This window comes from Protobothrops mucrosquamatus, unplaced genomic scaffold, assembly GCF_001527695.2.
Source record: "Protobothrops mucrosquamatus isolate PMUCROS unplaced genomic scaffold, P.Mucros_1.0 scaffold3798, whole genome shotgun sequence".
NCBI lineage: Eukaryota > Metazoa > Chordata > Lepidosauria > Squamata > Viperidae > Protobothrops > Protobothrops mucrosquamatus.
In genome coordinates, this window is record NW_015389751.1 from 35,320 (window position 1) to 37,470 (window position 2,151).

At 43.9% G+C, this 2,151-nt stretch overlaps 1 protein-coding gene across 1 annotated transcript in view; it reads right to left on the bottom strand.

Annotated features, from left to right (window-relative positions):
- The window catches only part of NIBAN2 (niban apoptosis regulator 2), a 22,365-nt gene that overhangs the window by 6,890 nt on the left and 13,324 nt on the right, over positions 1-2,151 (bottom strand). The window contains exons 6-7 of the mRNA XM_015827566.1: positions 1,494-1,656; positions 50-237 (exon numbers count right to left, since the gene is read on the bottom strand). Coding sequence (XP_015683052.1) covers positions 50-237; positions 1,494-1,656 — 351 coding nt within the window. The remainder of the gene's footprint in view (positions 1-49; positions 238-1,493; positions 1,657-2,151) is intronic.

Here is a 2,151-nt window from a genome sequence, read left to right on the forward strand (position 1 = left end):
AAGAACAGCTTCATCTGCTCATCCTTGTTCCCATCAACATCTGTCTTACCTCTCCCAGCTTCTCTGTCCCTCCTTCATTGACAATATTCATGTTCATGTCAGTGGCTTCCTTGAAAAAGACTTCCCGAACTTCAGCAAAGCCCTGGCTGGTGGGGATCATCAGGGCTTCCAAGATGGAACTGATGTATGGTTGGACATGATTCCGGACACAGACCTCAGCTTTGGAGAAGACGACGGCTGGAGGAGAAGAACAGCACAAGGACTGCTAAGAGCCAACTTCTATTTTTTTTTATTTAAGAAATCTAACAAGCTCAACCCAGATTGCCCAAGAGAAAAGGAACGGTAGTGGATCTCCATCCAGGAAAGTAGATATGGGGAACCTGTAGTTCTCCAGATGTTCTTGAACATCTAACCTTGCTCAAGACCTTCAGAAAGGCACTCCCAATGGACCTAACCGGTTTGGGCAACGATAGGCAACTTTGGGAGGTGTAGTTCAGCAACATCTGGAGGACCACAAGTTCTCCACTCTTCGAATGAAAGCCAGACTGTTGTATGGCTCAATTCTTCTGAACATTCCACAAAGGGAAAAATATTCCAGGGTTGTTCAGAAGTAAAAAAAAAATAGAGCAGCAATAATCAGATTATGCAAATATTTTACCCTACGCATTTTGTGAAGTCAACAGATTGATTTCTTCACCTCTTATCAGTAACAGTAACATAGTTGGAAGGGACCTTGAAGGTCATCTAGTTCAACCTCCTGCTCATGCAGGAGACCTATACTATTTTTGACCAACGGCTGCCCAGTCTCTTCTTAAAAGCCTCCAGTGATGGGGCGCCCACAACTTCTGAAGGCAATTTTTGCACTGGTTGATTGTTCTCACTGTCAGGAAGTTTCTCCTTAGTTCCAGGTTGCTTCTCTCCTTGATTAGTTTCCATCCGTTGTTTCTTTGTCTCGCCTCCTGGATGCTTCAAAATTAGGTTTATGAATGAAGGCGAATCTACGTGTCCCAGGATAATGTTGCAGGATCCAATCTAGGTTGGTCACTGGGATCAGAGGTTTCGTCTTCCAAGCTTTTGGATTCATGTTGGAGCCCATCCTCAGAGAATTTCTCTCTATCTCTTTTTCTGTGACACTCCTTCAAGTATTGGAAGATTGCTATCATGTCTTCCCTAGTCCTTCTTTTCACTATTTATTTATTTATTTATTATTTAGATTTATATCCCGCCCTTCTCCTCGTAGGACTCAGGGCGGCGGACAATCAATTAAAATAGACTAGACGTACCCAATTCCTGCAACCATTCTTCATACATTTTAGCTTCCAGCTCTCTAATTAACTTTGTTGCTCTTCTCTGTCCTCTTTCTAGAGTCTCTCTCTCTCTCTCTCTCTCTCTCTCTCTTTTTTGTACTGGGGTGGCAGAAGACTAGAACCCAGAATTATCCAAAAAAGTCAACTGGGTGTAGATATTACAGGGCACTCACTGCCATTACTCACCTCGGATTTTGTTGGCCAGATGTTCCTTGGATTGGATGATCTGATCCATATCTGTCCGGATGATGCTCTTCATTTCAGGAATCTGAAGCTCACATTTGGCCACTGAGGAGTCATAATGGGCTGTTGCCTGGTCACAGACGATTCTGTACACCGCATCAGAGATCTACCAAAAGTGAACCATGGATAGTTGCGGAACGGCCGAAGAGAATTAGATCAGCAAACCCAAGTCAGGAACCTTTTGACTCTTGTTTGGGGGGAAGGGGATCTAGCAAAACCCAATGAAGATTGCAAGCAACAAACATCACACACACACACACACACACAGTGAAGACTTGTTATAAACTGTACATTCCATGTTTATATTCATTTCATAGAAAGGCAGTTCTGTTCTTCAACCTGGAATACGCCACAGAGGTTATGAAAATATCGGAAGGAAGGAAGGAGACAGGAAGGAGAGAAGGAAGAAAGGAAGGCATATGGAGGAAAGAGACAGGAATGAGAGAAGGAAGGAAGGAAGGAAGGAAGGAAGGAAGGAGACAGGAATGAGAGAAGAAGAAAGGAAGGCGTATGGAGGAAGGAAGGAGACAGGAATGAGAGAAGGAAGGAAGGAAGGCGTATGGAGGAAAGAGACAGGAATGAGAGAAGGAAGGAAGGAAGG